The sequence below is a fragment of the Pneumocystis murina genome (genome assembly GCF_000349005.2).
Source record: "Pneumocystis murina B123 chromosome Unknown supercont1.4, whole genome shotgun sequence".
In the NCBI taxonomy this organism is placed as follows: domain Eukaryota; kingdom Fungi; phylum Ascomycota; class Pneumocystomycetes; order Pneumocystales; family Pneumocystaceae; genus Pneumocystis; species Pneumocystis murina.
Window position 1 is genome coordinate 381,782 of NW_017802362.1, and position 18,698 is coordinate 400,479.

An 18,698-nucleotide genomic window follows, 5' to 3' on the forward strand; every position below is an offset into this window, starting at 1 on the left:
AAGGTTTATTTAATACTTCATATTTAATATTCAGACGATTCAAAAATATTTAACTTTTTTATAACAATATTATATGTCTAATTGGCCATTAAGTGCATCAGAAACACATATTTCTCTTTCATATGGAAGCCTTGGTGCAGCTCTTTATTCACCTGAAAATATAAAATCAAAATGGAGTTTTGTTAAAAATAAATTAGGTTTTTTAATCTTAAAAAACATAATATTTTCTTATTTAACAAGGAAAAAGGTCCTCATTTGAAAGCACTTGGAGAGAATATGTTAGAATATGACGGGTCTATGTTTTTTTTAGAAGAATCTTTGATCCAACCATCTAGAACTATGCAAGTGGATAATTCTATCTTAATATAATTTAAAACTAAATTATCAAGGAAAAGTATTTAAGAGCAAATTATCCAGATATATGGGTTCCTCAGGATATTTTAAAACCATGGATTAAGGAATCTAATATTATTACATCAACATATATCCTTCATGATCCTCTTCGTGGAAAATGTCTTACAGAATGCCAATTTTGGAACCCAGAAAGTAGAAATATATCATCTAAAATGCTCGGATTTGTATCTGGAGTAAATTCTATGAATCTTTGTTTATTTTTATTCTATAATGTTAGAATTTATTAATATATTATAGCATTGGCAACTATAAAAAATCACAATACAACAATTTACTGTCGAGATGATATTAAAAAAAGCTTAAAAGTTCCAAAAATTTCAGAGATAATTGACTCGGTATTTACATCACAAACACCTATTAGGCAAATTTCAGGTAATTCTATAAATAATAGTAGTAAGAAAATTTCCTATTGGCATATCTTTAAATTAATATATAAGGACACTTATTAATTAGAAACCATACATCAAGCACTCTATTTGAATTAATTCATAATCCTTCAGAACAAACATCTATTAAAAATACATATATTAATTCAATTCCTTTAGTAATAATAGAAAATAATGATACTGGAAATTGCGAACATTCAGATGTTATTTTTGACTTTTTTAATAAAAGAGAGTTAGTAGTAATTAATAGAAAAGGACAATGGAGTCTTTGGGATATTGAAGGACGATACAGAACAATTGAACAATCTTCTTCAAATATTTTGACAAATATCAAAGAAACTGATGGCTGGTGGAAAATAGACTGGGCATCTTCTCCAAGATCTATAATTGTATCGGGACGTTATGAGGTTAAATTGTTTGATCTCAGAGTAGGTTATTTTTTTAAATATTTTTTTTTCAATATTTTAGATACCTTCAAATCAAAATTCATTATATTCTTTACAAAGTTCTCAGAATATTCTTGATTTTTGCAAAATTTCACAAAATTCAAACGATTTTTTTATTCTTTCTACTTCTGAAATATATTGGTTAGATGAACGCCAACCTGAAAAACCTCTCTTATCATGGAAACATTATCGTAGTTACGATCCATCATTAAAGTTCATTATAGATGATTCTATAAGGAGTAAACTCCTTATTGTTTTAGATTAATCTTTTAACTTAAAAATAGATTTCAATTTAATTTTATATTCCAACATCAATCCAATTAAATCATGCTATCAGTTTGAATTAAAAGGAAGTCTTGCATTTTCATCAACTCTTCCTTATGAATTACCGAATTCCCGAAGCACATCTATGACGTCTATTATTTGTCCTTTAAACAAACATGACAATAAGTTTAGAAAAAAAGACTTAGATGACCATTTTTTTTTAAAGCTTTATTCATTAGTTTCAAAAAAAAATATAATATCTCAAATATATTATTATGCAGATGATGATATCAATTATACTTTTTGCAATCATAAATCTTTACATTCTGTTAAGAAAAGTAATAAATACATAGATAATTCTTCAGAAAATGAAAGCATAGAAGAAAATAAAGAAATGGAGAGATCAATTTTTGAGAGGGACTTTAGGCTAGTAGATTTTTCTAATTTGTATAATCAAATAACACACATAAACGACTTCGTTTTTAGAAAATTCCTTTTAGAAAGCCAGAATAAAAAAGGTAAACCATCAGAAAATTGTGAAATACTAATACTGTATGGATCATTTTTTAAATACTTCCTTAATTAAATATATTTAGAAGAGATATCTATGCACCATCCAAAGAAACTAATTTTGATGAAATTTTTTTATATTTAAAAAAGATTTTTCAAGACTATATTGAAAATGGATGGGAAATATATTCTCTTATTCCAAAATCTCAAAAATTATTAGGAATTATTGACTTTGATCTTGAATCAGATAATTGGAATTTCAAAAATATCTATGATACATTAATAAAACACTGGTTAGATACTTATGATCAGAACAATTCCCCCAAATACCATAGAGAGCATATTTATAAGCTTTTTAAAGATATTTCAATAGAATTAGGTATATCATCTATAGGATTAAAACCTCCAGAATCATTCATAAAATCAAAAAGAAAATCTTTAAATAATTGCTTATTTGACGATAACTTTGAGATAATTCAAAATGATATAATCTCAGAAGACATCTCTTCGCTTCTTGATGAATGGAAAATAGGCATAAATCCCAATTTATACGAATGGCAACCATTTAATAAAACTTCAATTAATACAGAATTTTTATACGAACAAATATCTTCTGCTCCTCCTAAACTTATGTCGACACCTTCACTATTAACCATTCAAACATCCGAAAAAAACGATTTAACCGATCAAAAATCCTTATCTCAACCATTTAAAAAAATTAAAACCAAACAACGTAGAGCAGGTTTTTAATATTCAAATATTTCAACACAACAAAAATAAAATTAATTTATTACATTATCATTTAATATTTATTTCCGATATATACATTAATATTATTCGAGTTTATGTTTTCTAAGTTCTTTTATAACATTCTTCAACCTTTCAATACAAATAGATATTATTAGAGAAATTCTTACAGCTAATGCTTCCGGATTAACTCCATTTTCACAAAGACTGACGCATAAAGAAAGACAATTTTTATCTAAACCTGTATTAAGTATAACTGAAATTTCATACAAAACTAATTCTTAATTAAATATAGAAAAAAACAGGGTTCCTACTATCAATCGTTTCTCTTGCTAATTCTTTTTTTGACTGGGTTAATGGCATAATCTTTAAGATTTTAAGAATTTATTAAACTTGGTTTTTTTAAGGTCGACTTTAAAAACATGCAATTTATAAAAATATTTAAAATAAAAATACTACTTTTTAAAAAGAGTCTAACATCAAAAATAAATAAATTATAAATATTACATTATTGTTTTTTTTTACTTTTTCAAAGTTTTTAAATTTTGAATTTTATAATTTAGATTTTTAAATATAAACTTCAAATTAAGTTTATATCAGCAAAAACAACAAAAAAATCATATATTCTTTTTAGTAGTAAGAATTCTTTCTGTTATTTTATTTATAGTTTGATTTTTATATAAAGTTATTAAACTTATAAAATTACAGAAAAAAGTTTTTTAATTATGAAAAGAATAGGATATGCTTATAGTGAATATTATGAACAACTTGTAGGAATTTGATTATCTTTAATTCTGTCTAACAAAAAAGTGTAATAAACTACCTTCTAATTTAAATCGGTCTTCATTCATTCATAGTCTTATAAAGGCTTATGGTTTGTTTGATAAGTTTGCGTGAGGTCTATTTACAAGAGTTATTTAATATTTATGGTATAAGAATTATTACTCCAGAAAAAGCAAGCTTTGCATCATTATCTGGAATTCATGATGATAAATATATATCTTATCTTTTAAAAGATTATAAAAAGGAAAATGATAATATATCAGAAGAGGATTCTGAAAATGTTGAGTGTGATTTGGAGGAAGAAATTTCACTTTTCGGCCTTGATTATGTTTATTTGTTTGTATATTTTACTTATTATTAATTTAATTAATAGGATTGTCCTATTTTTCCAGAATTACCAGAATATGTTGAGTTTTTAGCAGGAACATCTCAAACATCAGCAAGATTATTAGGAAATGATATTTTTGACATTGCTATTCATTGGGATGGTGGAAGGCATCATGCAAAAAGAAGTAAAGCGTAAAAAATAAATATATAAAATTTATTTATTTATTAATATATATTAGATCAGGATTTTGTTATGTAAATGATATTGTTCTTTCCATAATGGAGTTACGGAAATATTATCAGCGAATAATGTACCTGGATTTGGATTTACATGCAGGAGATGGTTCTTTTTTTTGATTTGTTTTTTTTTATAAAATATATTAGGTGTTGAGTCAGCATTTTTGCATTCAAAAAACGTTCTTACATTATCATTGCATCGCTATGATCCAGGTTTTTTTCCAGGCAAATAAAACAAATTCCAATGTTTTTATGCTAAGTTTTTAAGGTACAGGATCATTAGATCTAATTGGAAAAGGAAAAGGAAAATATTATGCTTTAAATGTTCCTTTAAAAAAAGGATTAACAGATGAAAATTTTCTACTTTTATTTGATCATATTATTCAACCAACTTTTATAAAATTTAACCCTGATGTTATTGTTATTCAATGTGGATGTGATGGTAAATTACTTTAGATTTTTACTTTTTTTTTTTTAATATAATTAGGACTTTTCGAAGATACATACAAAGAATGGAATTTAACATCTCAAGCTTATGTATTATGTTTAGAAAATATATTAAAATGGAAAAAAAAGCTTTTAATACTTGGAGGAGGTAATTTATATTCTTTTCTTTAAAAAAAAATAAAATATAGGTGGATATAAAAATACAATTGTTTCGAGATGCTATGCATTACTTACAAGTGTCATTTTGGGTGTAAAGATACAAAACGATATTCCTGAACACGATTTTTTCAATCATTATGCACCTGATTTTGAATTGTTTTTAAATAAAGGGCATATAGAAAATGAAAATACGCAGGAATATATTGAATATACTATAAATACACTTCAATTATATATTAACAATATAATTTTGTAATTTTTTAATATATTCTAAATCTCGATATTTTAACATTAGTTTTTTTATTTATGGTTTCAATAAAAGATACCTTTTCTAAAGTCTCAATACGATCAGAACCTGTTGATTACCATGCTATTGCTTCAAGTATACTTCAAAGACGATTTGTTCAAGCAGTTTTTTTAACTTATTTAATATCTTATGTTATTTCAATTATGATTGACAACACGTTTAGTAAGTTTTATTGAGAGAAAGAAGTTTTTAAGATTTTCAGACATTTTTAAACCTCTTTCCTGGTTATATATTGGCTTTCGTGCGTTAATTCTTTTGTTTTCAGTATTTCCACTTTTTATTTCAAAAAAAGCTAATCTTCATGGTAAAGTATTGTTAAAAATACATAAATATATATTGATGTTTTAAAGTTGATTATCATACAAAGCCGTCTTTTATATCAGAATTCTATCTTAGATTGTTTTCTTTTAAAGCTTTGAGATTAACATTTATTTATCTTATTTCATCTTTTTTTGTAACTATGATAAATATGACTACGAAAAACACCGCATCTTTTAATCAGTTTATTGTTTCTTATGGGTAATTATTAATTATTTATTTATCAAAGAATGCAATTAAATATCTATAGAGTCTATTCACCTCAATTAAATGAAAAAACAATATATTTTGTTTTTCATGGATTATCTTTAGGATTAGTGGTTTCTATTGTCCACAATTTAAATGACTGGGATAAAATGGAGCTTCCTATTTTTGTTGTAAGTAAATTTTATAGTATTTTTAATTTATATAATAAAATATTTTTAGCAAATTCTTCCAGTTCGTGTAAAATCTGAAATAGTTAAAATTATAATATATTCTGCATTAGTTTCCTTGACATTTTCGTTTTTTAGTCCATTAGTATATCTTTTTTTAAGAGGATGGATACGATCTTTTACTTTGCAATTTTTTCGCTTGCTGTTATATAAGTAAGTTAATTCTTTTTTATTAACTCATTATTAATTATCCTAAAGAATTCCAAAATCTTCTATTCCTTACTGGCCATTTTCTATAAAGCTTCTTCTTTTTTCTACGTTTAATTCTTTTATTATGCTTTTACTATGGAATTCAGTTCATTCTTTATTTAGAATATATTTATCTCACGTAAAATTTCATATCTCTATATCTAATTCACTTTAATGTTTTTTAGGGCCCTATGTCTTATGGAAAATTGGCAAGTGAACGATCACCTGATCCTAATGGAACTCTTTTGACAGGATTAGTAGCTGAATTTAAACCATTGACTAGAGTTTGAAAAAAACTATTCATCATAAACTATTAAATATTTTAGATTATGGCATTCGAGGAACTTTATTATATATTACATCATGATATTCGTCGCTGTGAACAAATTTTTAATGATATTGATCGAGACCCTCCTATGTGGCAACAAATTGTAGAAATATGTCTTAGAATTATCAGTGATATCCCTTTAACCCTTCGAAGAGTATATCAATTACCAGAAAATAAAAGTAAATATTAAAATATTATTTTATTTGTTTTTAATTTTATCAAGCTTCGTTTTCATATATAAATTCAGAGTTTACACATAAATTCTACAATCAAATAAACGATGACACTGAATTAAAGAATCCAAATTCTGTACCTTTACTAAGAATTAAAGATCAAAATATTTTTTTGGAAAAACAAGTTCACAAACGAACTCCTCATATAGACCATTCAAAACATCGAAATAATGTTAATGAATTTTTATCACATTCCAATAAGGCTTCAAAAAAAAATGATAAAAATATTTATAAACTTCAACTAAAAAATATCATAATATTTTATTTAAAAATATTTTATAAATCTTGGTTAGGTGTACCATTTAGACAAACTTTACGAAGAAAACATCAAATTTTATTTCCAAATACTCGTTTACAAATTCTAGCTATATTTGGTAAATCATATTATTTTATATTTTAAAAAAATAAATATTTGTTCTAGATTTATGTCAATTAGTTGTACGTTCTATTGATCAAGATTTATTTGGCATGGTTCAACGGGAAGTTGCATTGATTTTAGAATGTTTAAACGTAACTCTTGAGGATATCAAACAATTCATTATATTTCCACAGGCTCATTTTTCTGATATATTTTGTTATCAAAATAACCCAGATCTTACATTCGAAGAGCCTACAGCACTTTTAAAAACATTGGAATTTGGTATGTTAAATATCATCTCGAAATTCGGACCTTATCTTTCTGGAATGCATCTTCAGCCTTCTACTGCAATAAAATGTCAAACATTAGCTGATTTTAACTTATTAAATGACTAACAATCTATCTATTTTATTAAACTAAATCAACATCATTATTCATAAATCTTTTTTTTTCTGGAAAAAATCCTCAAATACTCGAATTAATCTCATCCAAGCACCATTTATACTCAGTTTTGGCCGGACGTCAAGATAAAATGATAACAAATCTCCCTCTTTTTTTCCAGAATAAAAATCTATAATATATGTCACCTCTTTACCACATCGATCAATTTTCCAATCATGACGATCAAAAGGTGGTTTATATCTAAATAAATAATTTCATTTAAGTCCTGAATCTATACAAATTTACCCCAAATATTTTAACCATCTTGCTTTAGGACTCATTTTAGATGATTTTCCTTCAAATTCTACCAATTTGGGTCCACCGCACCTATAAAAATTAATATTTATAAAAATACTCTTTTCCAAATAAAAATATTGACATTTCGCTTCCCCATCCTTTCTCCCAACTTAAAATTTCTCTCCAAACCTGTTCATTTACTGCATTATGGATTGGAACAATAAATTGCATTTCATTTATCCGAGGATTCCAGTTTTTTCGCCGCATCGCCTGAAAGAACATACGTTCTGAAGGATATATCCAGTATTCTCCTTCTTTTCCATTTGCCTTAGGAATAGATGATATTTCCCTTTTGTTTGATAAACCTTGTAGATTTTGATCAAAAGAATCCAGTTTTTTTGGGCTTAAATCTCCGGAATTCTTATTTATAGAAGAAACAGGGCATCTTATATGATTGTTCTTTGAATCAGAAGATTTGCTTGATGCTTGAGAAGGCTCAAGCATTAGAAGGTTATTAATGAGGTCGGTATTTTTAGACGGGGACGACTTCAAAAAAATTAATAAAATAAAAACAGGGAATAAGAGGGTAAGATTGGGGGAAATAATGCACAAAAAATCAGTTAAGGCACCTGTGAATATTGCAGTAAGTATATGTGTTTTTTTCTGGGTTAAAAATGATGAAAAATAGGTTATTAAGTATTGGGGAAAAAGAGATAAAGAATTAAATCTTCCTATGAATGGATCATTGTCAGTTACTCTGTCAATATCTAAACTATATACGTTGACTAGTGTTGCATGCTGTAGAGAGTTTGAAAAGGATAGATTTTGGCTAAATGGAAAAGAAGAAAAAGATTTAAGTGAGAGGATGAAAACATGTCTTTCATTACTTCGATCATTGAGATATTCAAAAGAAAGTAAAGATTCCAAATTAGAAAGATTAAGTGAACAATATCTTCATATTGTTTCGGAGAATAATTTTCCTACTGCAGCGGGATTAGCATCGTCAGCATCAGGATATGCAGCACTTATTAAAGGGATTGCAGAATTATATGAACTTGATCAGTCTTCAGAAGAATTATCATGTATTGCTCGTCAAGGTTCTGGATCAGCATGTCGTTCTTTGATGGGTGGTTTTGTATTATGGAAAATGGGTGTTTTGAAAGATGGATCGGATTCGTTTGCAGAGCAAATAGCTTCTAAATCACAATGGGAAGATCTACGTATTCTTATTATTATTGTTTCTTCTTCTTCAAAAAAAGTTTCTTCTACAAAAGGTATGCAAGCAACAGTATTAACGTCTAATTTATTTCAATATCGAATCAAACATGTGGATTTTTATATAAAAAAAATGGAAAATGCAATTAAGCATAAAGATTTTGAATCATTTGCGCAATTAACAATGAAAGATTCAAATCAATTTCACGCTACATGTCTTGATACTTTTCCTCCTGTTTTTTATTTAAATGATATTTCAACATCTCTTATTCAATTGGTACATGAAATTAATCGTCTTTCTAAAAAGACTATTGCTGCGTATACATTTGATGCGGGTCCTAATGCTGTTATATATTTTCTTAAGGAAAATGAAGATTTATTATTAGGAACGTTACATGATTGTTTGTCTACTGTTGATGGTTGGTCATATAAATACAATGATATTAAACTCAACATTTCTAATGATTATTTTTTTCCAATTTATGGAAAAGTCAATAAAGTAATTATAACAGAAATCGGTGATGGTACTGTACAAACTTCCGAAAGTTTAATAGATTCTAATGGATATCCAATTTACAATTGAAATAGTAAGAAAAAAGTATAAAATTTTGTTTATTTTGGAAGTTATGCTTTTTACAATATATATTATTTATAATTTAAATTAAAATTTTTAATTCATTTACAGATCGTACTACAGGAATTGTTTTAAAGTTATTCTGTATATTTTCTGTTAAATCTTCAGTTTTTTGAGTAAATATTTCTTTAATACATTTTTGGACATCTTCTACTAGGCATATCATTTGTTTTTGAAGTATATTAGCTTTCTCATTCATTCTTTCTAGTAAAAGACCTTTTATAGTCTTTTCAGAATCATTTCTAGCATCTTCAAGTTTATCAATTAAGCGAATTATACTATTTAATAAATATTCTTCTTCCCATATGCTTCCCTTATGTTTACGTACTTTTTTTCTCTCTTCTTTTCTAGAAATTTTTTCATTTTTTTTATAAAATGAATTTGTATTGGTAGCATATGAAGTATATCGAGTAAAAATAGATGCAGTTATTGATGTATTGGTATCAGCAAGAGATATATCATCAGGAATATCGTCGATATTTGTTCCGAAATATGTATCTAATTTTTTTAATTAAATATATGTTATAATCTATAGCTTACATGGATCCTGTTCTCTTTTTTTCTTAAGAATTCTAATACGTTCTACTTGCGTTTTTAGTTGACAAGAAAGCTCAGAAAATAATTCATTAAGTTCAGAAAATCCATCTATAAGGCCAGGAACAATAACCTCTTGTATTAATTCATTAGAATTATAATATTGAGCCTATTTATATTTAGTTAAGAATAAAAAAATATTTTTTTACTAATTCGTATGCTTTGTTATAATTATAGTCTTTACATAATAAGCGTAATCCTTCTTTTAAGTTTTTTAAATAATAAATTTGAATTTCTGCAGCGTCAGAGAATTTTCTTCTATCTTGCATTATAAAATTCAATGATTCAGCTAATTTATTTAGATCATCTTCAGAAACTTTAGATTTCATTGCGAGAGTTAACGCTTTTCTCCATAACCCAGCCTTTTTATACATAATAATGGAATACTCATAGTTATTTAATATTTCATAAGCTAATATGTTTAATTGACTTTTTGAATTTACAAATTATTAATACCTAATGCAGACTCTTCAAAATGATTGTTTTTTTCAAGATATGCAGCATAAAGTTCTAAAATTTTCTATTATAAAATTTAATATTTATAAAATAATTAAATATTAAAACTTACATTGTAATTTGAAAAATTATTCTGAAGCTTCTTTAATGCTTCTTTATAAAGATTATGAAGAACAACATAATCACACAATTCGTCAAAAACTTCATCACCTATATCAATCAAATGCATTAATGCTTTTTCATATCTTTTTAAATAATTATCAATATTAAAACATCTACGACTAATTGATTGTTTTTGTAAATCTTCAAGAAATGGAAGATATTCTTTAGGATCCTAATTTTGTCAAAAGAATTATAAAAAATATAGATATAACTTTTTGTGAATTTTGCGCTATAAGAAGAGTTAGGCGTAAATCATATAATCCTAACGCATGATTATATAGTTTATTAACATCAGCTAAAACACATATATATTTAATTCCTTTTTTAGCATTATTTGAATCAGTATCTATTTCTAATTAGATATTAGTTATTAATATTTAATAATACTTTTAAGATCAATAATTAATTTTAATGCAGAATCATAATCTACTGGAATTTTACTTAAATGTGCTGTTAAAATAGATTCTATATATTTATCATCTGAATATGTTTCTAAAACTTTTAAAATAGAATCGCATATCATATTAACCTTAGAAGATTTTGTATTTAATACTTTTGTTTCAGGATCTGTATCATTTTTCGTTAATTCCATGTTATATAAGGTCTTTGTAAGATCCTCTTCCCTAAATTAGTTAGGTTATTGAAAAACAATAGTCATAATATTACTTTAAAGTCGATAAAAATAAATTTAAATATTCTCTACTATTGAGTTGAGTTACAAAAAGAGATATATTATTTAAAAATTGTGAAGGATTATAGTCATAAAGAACATTAGTATCTATGCGATGTGTTCTGCATAATAAAAATGCTTTATCATATTTTTTTCTAAAATATAGTTAAATAAAATATTAATCAATATAAACAACTCACGATTTAATTAATTCATATACACTGGATAGAACCAAAACTCGGGGATATATAGTTTCAATATTGCCTCTAGGCATTTGAAAAATCAAAGCTGTAATAGATGGTATAACTGAAATTATTATTGCGCCTTTTTCTATAGAACGAACATTTTTATTTGTAGTGTCATCAGAAGGTATAATAAAATCTTTAAAAATTATTCCCTAAGATAAAATTTAAGTTTTAAAAAAACCTTCAATTTTAGATGTCAGTTTGACAAATTTTACTAAGTGTAAAGTTGTTGTAAAAATTAAATATTCTTTACAACAAATAAATGACGTACAATTATTGGAAATTAAATGATCATTCGCAAAAAGTTTACCATTATCACTTAGAAAAAAGGTAATTTTCTATAAAATATAAGATATAAATAATATATATATATAATTATATACTTCCTCCATGTATTGTATATTCTTCATACAATAGCAAAATAAAGGCAATGAAAATAATAATATATTATCAATTTTATGATCTTTTTTTAAAAATAAATTAAAAACTTCACCCTTAATAGACTCCGCTATGACAGATTTTCCATTAGATGCAGGACTAGCTAAAGCAATCTTCGACTTGAAAGTAATACCATCAAGCAATTTAAAATCTTTATGAAGATTATATAAAAAAAATAAAATTTTAGACGTATTATAAGTATCTAGTAATATGGTGAATATATTTTCTTCTAAGTATAATATTTGCCGTGGATAATAATCATTAAGTAATCCAGTTAAACTATATTTTTTTAGATATATTTTAATTTATGAAAAATAAAATTGTTTATACTCTAATTTATTAATAATTTCTGGAGAAGAAGTAAGATCTGTATTTAAAGGCCAATGAATAATTTCAACCATATTATCGATTAAAGACAAAATATGATTTGAATCCATGCTTATTGATATTGAAGTAGGTGTTCCAGAAAGTTTAATATCTTTAAATGATAATGGTGGAGGAACATTTGCTATTTTAAATGGTGTTAATTTTAAATTATCTAAAATTAAATTAAATTTATTGAATTTGTGTTTAAACTTACTTCCATCTACTACAGCAATTGTTCCATAATCATAAGGAAGATTTAGAGGAGATGATATTATTATCCAGGAAAAATTATATACTATTAAATCACCTTGAAAAATGATTAAAATAAAAAATATATCAGATAAATACCATCATTAATTAATGTAAGAATTAAAGGAATTTTTGGATGCCATTTAATAGACGTATTTTTGTTATTATTAGATTTAATTTCGTATTTCAAATGCCAATAATAATTACTCATACACCAAAATTGAAGTTTGTTTGATAATAAAATAGAAAGTAGTGTAGAATCACAATTCCATTGAATGTCTATAATTCTTTCATCACTTAATAATGATGGTAATAAACTAAATTCTCCATGTCGAAGTCCATTTCTTTCGAAAAATATAACATCCAATTCTTTAGGTTTTCTTTGAATAGACGCAATAACACTTCCAGAAGGCTTCCATGCTAAAGGACTTTCTAAATAATCAACAGGTTGGCTAACACTATCCAATGCTCCGTTTCTAGAAAATACACGGTTTATTCTTTTGTTTTCAGATTCTATTTTAGATAGTACTACAAAAGCACCATCTTGTCTCCAACTTATTCTAGTAATTTGATCATCAAGAGGACTTAAAATCCCTTCATCTACTTTCTCAGGAATTGTTGGATCACGAGGCATATTTTTGGATTTTTTCCCTTGAAATTGTGTCTCTGATTTTCCCCATCCAATAGAAACGTGGTTGCTTAAATTAATATCAGATTTTTGAAGCGTTATCTCCGAAATCGTTTCAAAACTTTGAGATAGTAATAAAAATCTAGATGTTTCTAATGAAATAAATACCATTTTTTCAACATAAAATCCATGAAATACCTGTACAAATAGAAAGAACTGTTTCGTCAGGCGCCCATTTAGCTGCAACAATCCCTCCTTCTACTGATCCTACAATTTCTGCCTTTTCCTCATCCAATGATGTATTATTTCGTATTAAAACAATATCTCCATTCTTTATAATTATACAACTTGTTTGTGTTTCTGATAAAAATTGAAAATCAACTATTTCTAAGTCTAAAAAACTAGATAAATCCCAAAGAGTTTCTTTTTTAACTACCACTGAAACTTTTTCTTCATTCTTTAACCGTTGTTAAACAAATTTAACATAGTAAAGCAATATTTACTTTCATCTCTTCAATCAAGATAGATTCATTTATTTCTCCTAAACTACACACAATAATACCTGAATTACAATTTGAATTAAATGATAAATCACTGATATATCTCTTCTTTTCTTTTTCCCTATGTAAAACTATATTTTCTCTTTTTAAAAGATATAAATTACGCATCTTTTTTTTTCACAAGATTGAATAAGGTTCTTTCAATAATAAAAACTGGCCTTAAATCTTAAGAAACTAAGCAAAAACCTATTTGTTGATTGAAATGAATATTTTTAAGATATTTAATATTTATATCTTTTATTAAAAAATATCTGTATAATCGACTTTTAACTGCAATCTTTCATTTTAATAAAAAGAAATTATAATAAGATATAGACTTACTTTAACTCATATATTTAGAGTTTTATTTTAATAACCCTAATAATTAATAAAAACAGCTAATTCTTATTAAAAATAGAGATATTTGTTAATATCTTTTAAGTCATATTTTCATGACTCGATCAGCGATAAACCTCTTAACATAAAGATGGGTAAAACACAGAGCAAATCATCAGGAGATGTTGTATTTCAGAACGAATCTAGATTTCCCCTGCAGGTTTTCTAGATTTTTTTATTAATTATATTTATTTTTTTATAGTTTTCCAATGCTTTAGTAAATCACTTAGACTCAAAAGTAGAGTCAGATGCAACTAGGGCAGCATCTTTGGAAGAACATATTCAAGAAAGAGTAGCAGTAGAAATAGAACGGTTACATTCAAGAGAAAGAGACATTTTAATAGAAATTGAGAAAGAATTAATAAGAAAAAATGCAAAACGAGAAAAAGCGCAAGAAAAATTGAATAGTTTTAGTTTAAAAAATGAAATGTCAAAATTAGAAGAAAATATAAAAGGGTTATTTCAGATAAGAATGATGGATGAAAAATTATTAAAAAAAAAGGGAGAAGTGATTGATTGTTTAAAAGAAAATGGTTTTTTTAATATTATTATCTTCAATGTTTAAATATTATCTAGAACAAAAACCTCTTAATTGCGATGAGACGATTAAGGCATTTAGGAAAGAGGTAGATTTATTAAAAGATGAATTTATCAATAAATATCAGTGATAATTTATTAAAATCGATGCTTTTTATAAATTTTTAAATGAAAATAATTTTGATTATATAGATGTATATACGATTAAAAACATATATCATACAACTAGATAGTGGTAGGTAATTCCATAGCAGAATATAAAGCAATATAAGCAGTATCATTTTCACTTCCGCCATCTAAGGTCTCTATTTTAGAGCGAGGTACAATCGTAACATTATCGTCATTAAATTGACACCACTCTGATGAATTAGGTATTCTTATCCATGCTTGATAATGCCCAGAATCAGCAGATGCTAAAAAAAATTAAGAAATGATAAAAAAAAGTATAATTTTACCTCCAGAATGCGTTAAAATCCCTATTAAATTATATAAACCAGACACATTTGAACCTTCATCAATAGATTTAATATCGACTAATCTCCATAATTCCTTAATCATTTCATTTAAAGATTTCTCTAAATATTCATAGGTATCATTATCTAGAGAAGTTTTTACTTTTTTTCTAGTTTCTTTTTCTTCCAAGCTCTTATTAATATTGCGCAAAATATCTCTTACTGGAATCAATTTAGATTTTAAATTGTCTTCACAGAATTCACATATATCTAATTCAAAAGGAAACTTTACTTTTCGCAAAATTTTTACTTTTTTGCGAATAGAGAATTTCCAAAAAAACCTTACAAAATTAATCTATATAAATGTAAGAGAAACATTAAGAAAATCAATAAATGTTACAGTTAAATACTTTGGAAGCCTAGAAATCTTCGAGACTTTTATAAATGTAGCTTCTTTATTTAAAATTTCCGAGCGTTTAGTAATTGTTTCTTTTAAACCTTCTTTTAAACCATCAATCATATAATTAGTATTCATCCCAATATGACAATTCAGCTTTATAAAGTCTTCATTAGAAATAATAGGAGGTTCATCTTCACTTTCGGTGCATTTTATTTCATTAATAAGAGTTCCTACCATATACTTATTAACAAAAGATGGCGAATCCCCATTCATAGGCATATGGGTCCTCAAATTCTGAATTAGCTGAGACCAACATTCTTCTGCGTCTTGTTGACAGAATCTGCCATGAATATTATCTCTTTCTGCAAATTGAGGAAATACTATCCTAAGACACTAAAAAAATATTAGAAAAATACTTCTCTAAAAGAGTTTAGATTCGAATTACTCCTAAAAATATAAGCGGTGAAAAATCGCTATATATATTCATATTTCGAAAAACATCAGAAAGAGATTCTATTATAGTTCCTGAATTATCTAACTTTCGAGTCTTATCTTGTGAAATTCTAAATATTAATATTACAATGACAGTTAAACAAAAAAATAAAATCACTTCTCTAATTCTGATTCAAGCTCAGGCATAGATTTAAGCATTTGTAGTGTAGAGTTCATATAACACGTATTCCCTAAGTTTTTAAGCCCTGATGGCAATGAAAGCTATAAAAAGCACAAATAAGTAAATAAACATAAAGTACAATCAATATACTTTTTTATGTAACTGAGATCCACTCGTATCCTCTAAAAAGACAGGTTGTTCAAAACACATTTTTGACTGGGCTTCCGTAGAGCCAAGCAACATAATTGTTGAATAAGGTTTAACATTAAAATCCTGAAAAATTGCATCATCTTTAACTTGTTTCTTTCCTAAACCACATATAAACTACTCATTTAACAGACCCTTTTTTATTAACCTAGACCAAGAATCTATTTTTTAATTAAAATTCATAATATCATAAATTTAACAACCTACTTTTTGTCTTTCACAAGGAACACCTATTTCTAAATTAGAAAATTATCTTTCTAAAATAAAAATAAAACCAGTTAAACTATATAACTGAGATTTTAAGACCAAAATAGATTCCATCATTTGAACCTCCAAATCAAAGCGTTTACCTTGCCATTTTACATAAACTAAAAGATTATTACTTAAAAAATAGATATTAAAATATATATTACTTGGAATTGTAGTCATTTAAGTAAGTCTTAAGAAGTTTTTAGGAATTTATCTGTCTATTTTAAAAATCTGATGTTTTTTCTAAGCGATCTTTAACGTCACGTTTAATAAACTATGGTAAATTGTTTTTAGAGAATCTTTAAGAAAATTTCTTAATAAAACAGGCAAATAGCTTAAGATCGTATCTTCAGTGTGTTCGTTCTACATTAATAGCGGCTCTTTGTATTCAAGATTTTGCATCTCAAGTTGTTGAAAGACATAATAAACCAGAAGTCGAAGTAGGGTAAACTAAATTTAGGTTATAAAGATTGAATTATTAACAAGAAGCAATATAGAACGTCTATTGAGACGCTTTTAAATCCTTTATTGATTTCTCGTAATGAAAATGAACAAGTTTTAATTGAATCGAGTATTAATAGGTAAAGAAATAGATATTTATATTTAGGAAGGTTGATAGGATGAAGTGTTCGTATAAGTATTCGTATTAAACAGGTTGATGAAATTGAACGGATTTTGGTTAATAAATTTACTCGATTTCTGATGGGACGTGCAGAAGCTTTTATTATTTTACGAAGAAAGCCCATTAAAGTATATACTTGGATGATAGAGTAAGAAAATATAGCTAATTCTTTTTAAGGGTTATGGGATATCTTTTTTGATAACGAATAAACATACAGAGGCTATGTTGAAACATAAAATTGTTGATTTTATTATTCAGGTTTAATCTTTTTTTTTTTGAACAAAAAATTTTAATAAAAAAACAGTTTATGGAAGAAGTAGACGCAGAAATTAATGAAATAAAATTATTTATAAATCGAAGAGCACGATTCGTTGCAGAAAACTATTTATTACAAGTAAGTTTTTTTTTTAAAAAATAATCATTTTAAAATAAATAAGCTTGACTAATAATAAAAATATTTAGATATAAAACATAAATTTCAAAAATATAAGTATAGCCAATATTTATATACGTTTATAGTGTACAATTATATTTTTATAAATCCATATTTTTATTCATCCGATTTTTATATTATAAATAATATAGATTTAAATGTATTAACATTCAAAGATTAGCTAGTACTGCTTTTACACCACTAGTTGTAACTATATTTGGATCTTTTTCAACTTCTGCATAAATTACGACACCACGATCGACAACAATAGCATAACGGCCTGTTCTAATCCCAAATCCTTGTGTTTTTAAATCTATAGAATAACCAATTGAATGAGAGAAATTCGCATCAGTATCGGTTAAAAAATGCTAAAAATATTAAATTATTTCTTAAACATAAACTATCCCTACAATTTTATCTCTTGCTTGAAATGCATCGCCCCATGCACTTCCATATGTTAATTTATTAAAATACAAAAATTTCTTACGCCATAACAAAAGGATCATTTGCTGCTACAAAAGCTACCAAATCTACATTTTTAGCCTTAAGTTCTTCATAATGATTAATAACATCTGGTAAATGTCTTGAAGAACACTTTTAATTGTTAATAAAAATACGCATATATTACGCATATATTGCGATAATAATTACCGTAGGTGTAAATGCCCCCGGTACCTAATTATATTAATATATGCTTATTATATACGATACAAAATCTTTTACTGAGAATAAAACAACTTTTAAATTCTTCCAGTCATCAGTAGTCACTTCTACTGGGACTCCTTCTCCATTAAAAGAACATTTATTCCCATCATCTAATTTATACATCATTAATAAGATAGATAGTTATATATATATATATATTATAATACAAGGAATATAAGTAAATGTCCCAAAAGGAAGTTTAGATCTATTTAAATATTTTAATATCTAAACTAAAATCTGATTAATAATATAACATACCCTTTTTTTAAAATAGAAAGAGCCATTTATATCAAAATAATTTTTTTGAATTTCGATAAATATGA

At 25.8% G+C, this 18,698-nt stretch overlaps 11 protein-coding genes across 11 annotated transcripts; 6 read left to right on the top strand and 5 right to left on the bottom strand.

The window, feature by feature from the left end:
- Positions 1-73: 73 nt before the first annotated feature.
- PNEG_01561 (hypothetical protein) lies at positions 74-2,770 on the top strand (the record flags this gene model as incomplete). Its single annotated transcript, XM_007875320.1, has 8 exons — positions 74-197; positions 248-345; positions 390-606; positions 652-807; positions 852-1,228; positions 1,269-1,485; positions 1,531-2,062; positions 2,107-2,770. 8 exons carry the CDS (start codon positions 74-76, stop codon positions 2,768-2,770), a joined length of 2,385 nt encoding a protein of 794 aa, XP_007873511.1.
- Positions 2,771-2,812: 42 nt separating this feature from the next.
- PNEG_01562 (mitotic-spindle organizing protein 1) lies at positions 2,813-3,130 on the bottom strand (the record flags this gene model as incomplete). Its single annotated transcript, XM_007875322.1, has 3 exons — positions 2,813-2,892; positions 2,938-3,041; positions 3,082-3,130. The coding sequence occupies 3 exons, from the start codon at positions 3,128-3,130 to the stop codon at positions 2,854-2,856; spliced, it is 192 nt and encodes a 63-aa protein (XP_007873513.1). The 3' UTR covers positions 2,813-2,853.
- Positions 3,131-3,492: 362 nt separating this feature from the next.
- PNEG_01563 (hypothetical protein) lies at positions 3,493-4,976 on the top strand (the record flags this gene model as incomplete). Its single annotated transcript, XM_007875323.1, has 9 exons — positions 3,493-3,537; positions 3,578-3,660; positions 3,704-3,878; positions 3,924-4,069; positions 4,117-4,220; positions 4,262-4,327; positions 4,383-4,556; positions 4,602-4,709; positions 4,750-4,976. The coding sequence occupies 9 exons, from the start codon at positions 3,493-3,495 to the stop codon at positions 4,974-4,976; spliced, it is 1,128 nt and encodes a 375-aa protein (XP_007873514.1).
- Positions 4,977-5,026: 50 nt separating this feature from the next.
- On the top strand, positions 5,027-7,282 carry PNEG_01564 (hypothetical protein; the record flags this gene model as incomplete). The annotated part of the gene is made up of 10 exons (XM_007875324.1): positions 5,027-5,189; positions 5,230-5,331; positions 5,378-5,546; positions 5,596-5,722; positions 5,772-5,932; positions 5,978-6,107; positions 6,154-6,252; positions 6,295-6,475; positions 6,520-6,903; positions 6,951-7,282. 10 exons carry the CDS (start codon positions 5,027-5,029, stop codon positions 7,280-7,282), a joined length of 1,848 nt encoding a protein of 615 aa, XP_007873515.1.
- Positions 7,283-7,321: 39 nt separating this feature from the next.
- PNEG_01565 (hypothetical protein) lies at positions 7,322-8,069 on the bottom strand (the record flags this gene model as incomplete). Its single annotated transcript, XM_007875325.1, has 3 exons — positions 7,322-7,529; positions 7,575-7,655; positions 7,708-8,069. The coding sequence occupies 3 exons, from the start codon at positions 8,067-8,069 to the stop codon at positions 7,322-7,324; spliced, it is 651 nt and encodes a 216-aa protein (XP_007873516.1).
- PNEG_01566 (diphosphomevalonate decarboxylase) lies at positions 7,361-9,363 on the top strand (the record flags this gene model as incomplete). The annotated part of the gene is made up of 3 exons (XM_007875326.1): positions 7,361-8,087; positions 8,141-8,208; positions 8,254-9,363. The coding sequence occupies exons 2-3, from the start codon at positions 8,170-8,172 to the stop codon at positions 9,361-9,363; spliced, it is 1,149 nt and encodes a 382-aa protein (XP_007873517.1). The 5' UTR covers positions 7,361-8,087; positions 8,141-8,169.
- A 47-nt stretch (positions 9,364-9,410) lies between these two features.
- Positions 9,411-13,973, bottom strand: PNEG_01567 (hypothetical protein). Its single transcript, XM_007875327.1, has 16 exons — positions 13,726-13,973; positions 13,421-13,679; positions 12,694-13,374; positions 12,560-12,652; positions 12,310-12,517; positions 11,925-12,258; positions 11,723-11,879; positions 11,497-11,677; positions 11,293-11,451; positions 11,014-11,249; positions 10,839-10,972; positions 10,577-10,798; positions 10,465-10,528; positions 10,158-10,420; positions 9,955-10,117; positions 9,411-9,912 (listed from the first exon to the last, which is right to left on the bottom strand). The coding sequence occupies exons 1-16, from the start codon at positions 13,888-13,890 to the stop codon at positions 9,437-9,439; spliced, it is 3,795 nt and encodes a 1,264-aa protein (XP_007873518.1). The 5' UTR covers positions 13,891-13,973; the 3' UTR covers positions 9,411-9,436.
- Positions 13,974-14,248: 275 nt separating this feature from the next.
- On the top strand, positions 14,249-16,318 carry PNEG_01568 (hypothetical protein; the record flags this gene model as incomplete). The annotated part of the gene is made up of 4 exons (XM_007875328.1): positions 14,249-14,317; positions 14,360-14,690; positions 14,734-15,014; positions 15,066-16,318. The coding sequence occupies 3 exons, from the start codon at positions 14,249-14,251 to the stop codon at positions 14,823-14,825; spliced, it is 492 nt and encodes a 163-aa protein (XP_007873519.1). The 3' UTR covers positions 14,826-15,014; positions 15,066-16,318.
- Positions 14,920-16,831, bottom strand: PNEG_01569 (hypothetical protein; the record flags this gene model as incomplete). Its single annotated transcript, XM_007875331.1, has 8 exons — positions 16,780-16,831; positions 16,574-16,734; positions 16,310-16,527; positions 16,157-16,260; positions 15,992-16,109; positions 15,547-15,939; positions 15,150-15,501; positions 14,920-15,107 (listed from the first exon to the last, which is right to left on the bottom strand). Exons 3-8 carry the CDS (start codon positions 16,400-16,402, stop codon positions 14,920-14,922), a joined length of 1,248 nt encoding a protein of 415 aa, XP_007873522.1. The 5' UTR covers positions 16,403-16,527; positions 16,574-16,734; positions 16,780-16,831.
- A 59-nt stretch (positions 16,832-16,890) lies between these two features.
- PNEG_01570 (hypothetical protein) lies at positions 16,891-17,774 on the top strand (the record flags this gene model as incomplete). The annotated part of the gene is made up of 7 exons (XM_007875332.1): positions 16,891-16,894; positions 16,942-17,060; positions 17,113-17,196; positions 17,242-17,365; positions 17,415-17,495; positions 17,542-17,631; positions 17,700-17,774. Coding segments are annotated over 7 exons (508 nt in total), but the record flags the coding sequence as incomplete, so codon positions are not given.
- Positions 17,775-17,840: 66 nt separating this feature from the next.
- Positions 17,841-18,659, bottom strand: PNEG_01571 (hypothetical protein; the record flags this gene model as incomplete). The annotated part of the gene is made up of 7 exons (XM_007875333.1): positions 17,841-18,038; positions 18,081-18,117; positions 18,158-18,264; positions 18,322-18,345; positions 18,394-18,485; positions 18,543-18,580; positions 18,634-18,659. The coding sequence occupies 7 exons, from the start codon at positions 18,657-18,659 to the stop codon at positions 17,841-17,843; spliced, it is 522 nt and encodes a 173-aa protein (XP_007873524.1).
- Positions 18,660-18,698: the final 39 nt, after the last annotated feature.